Consider the following 1,661-nt stretch of genomic DNA (forward strand, 5'->3'; position numbering starts at 1 on the left):
TCATCACAGCGTTACTGCTGACTCATCACAGCGTTACTGGTGTCTCATCACAGCGTTACTGCTGACTCATCACAGCGTTACTGCTGACTCATCACAGTGTTACTGCTGACTCATCATAGCGTAACTGCTGACTCATCATAGTGTTACTGCTGACTCATCACATTGTTACTGCTGACTCATCATAGTGTTACTGCTGACCCATCATAGTATTACTGCTGACTCATCTTTTTGTTACTGCTGACTCATCACAGTGTTACTGTTGGCTCATCACAATGTTAATGCTGACTCATCATACTGTTAATGATGACTCATCACAGTGTTAATACTGACTCATCACAGTGTTACTGCTGACTCAGCTTATTGTTAATGCTGACTTATCAGTGTTACTGCTGACTCATCACAGTGTTACTGTTGACTCATCACAATGTTAATGCTGACTCAGCTTATTGTTACTGCTGACACATCACAGTCTTACTGTTGACTCATCACATTATTAATTCTGACTCAGCTTTTTGTTACTGCTGGCTCACGGTTTAGGAACAATACAAACTTTTCCTTATTTATTCTCAAAGGTCAGATCCTGGTGCTCTCTCGGGGTGAGGCTTTGCTCACACTGATTAATTATAACCTGTGTGTGTGTGTGTGTGTGTGTGTGTGTGTGTGTGTGTGTGTGTTTAGGATCTGTCCAGCAGGTCTGCAGCCAGTGGAACTGGTCTGGTTTTCTCAGAGGTCTTCACACACCATCAGAACCTATGGGAGCCCAGGTATCAGTAGATCTAATCTTTGATTAGCAGGTTCTGTCTGAGTTCTTTTCATAGAACTTTGGGTCCAGATTAGCTTGGTGTTACTGCTGACTCAGCAGACAGTGTTACTGCTGACTCAGCAGACAGTGTTACTGCTGACTCAGCAGACAGTGTTACTGCTGACTCAGCACAGTGTTAATGCTGACTTAGCACAGTGTTACTGCGAACTCAGCATGCATTGTTACTGCTGACTCAGCACACAGCGTTACTACTGATTCAGCACAGTGTTTATACTGACTCAGCACAGTGTTTATGCTGACTCAGCAGACTGTTACTGCTTACTCAGTACAGTGTTACTGTTGATTCAGTTACTACTGACTCAGTAGTGTTACTGCTGACTCAGCACAGTGTTAATGCTGACTTAGCACAGTATTATTGCTGACTCAGCACATTGTTAATACTGACTCAGCAGACAGTGTTACTGCTGACTCATTACAGTGTTACTGCTGACTCAGCAGACAGTGTTACTGTTGATCAGTTACTGCTGACTCAGTAGTGTTACTGTTGACTCAGCACAGTGATACTGCTGACTCAGCACAGTGATACTGATGACTCAGCACAGTGTTACTGTTGACTCAGCACAGAGATACTGCAGACTCAGCACAGTGATACTGCTGACTCAGCACACAGTGATACTGTTGACTCAGCACAGTGATACTGCTGACTCAGCACAGTGATACTGTTGACTCAGCACAGTGATACTGTTGACTCAGCACAGTGATACTGCTGACTCAGCACAGTGATACTGCTGACTCAGCACAGTGATACTGTTGACTCAGCACAGTGATACTGCTGACTCAGCACACAGTGATACTGTTGACTCAGCACAGTGATACTGCTGACTCAGCACAGTGATAC

At 44.3% G+C, this 1,661-nt stretch overlaps 1 protein-coding gene across 1 annotated transcript in view; it reads left to right on the forward strand.

Annotated features, from left to right (window-relative positions):
* The window catches only part of LOC106536806 (histone deacetylase 6), a gene marked incomplete at both ends in the record, with an annotated part of 8,467 nt that overhangs the window by 3,439 nt on the left and 3,367 nt on the right, over window positions 1-1,661 (forward strand). The window contains 1 exon segment of the mRNA XM_014034133.1: window positions 679-764. Coding sequence (XP_013889587.1) covers window positions 679-764 — 86 coding nt within the window.

Source organism: Austrofundulus limnaeus, unplaced genomic scaffold (assembly GCF_001266775.1).
Source record: "Austrofundulus limnaeus strain Quisiro unplaced genomic scaffold, Austrofundulus_limnaeus-1.0 Scaffold1981, whole genome shotgun sequence".
NCBI classification, from domain to species: domain Eukaryota; kingdom Metazoa; phylum Chordata; class Actinopteri; order Cyprinodontiformes; family Rivulidae; genus Austrofundulus; species Austrofundulus limnaeus.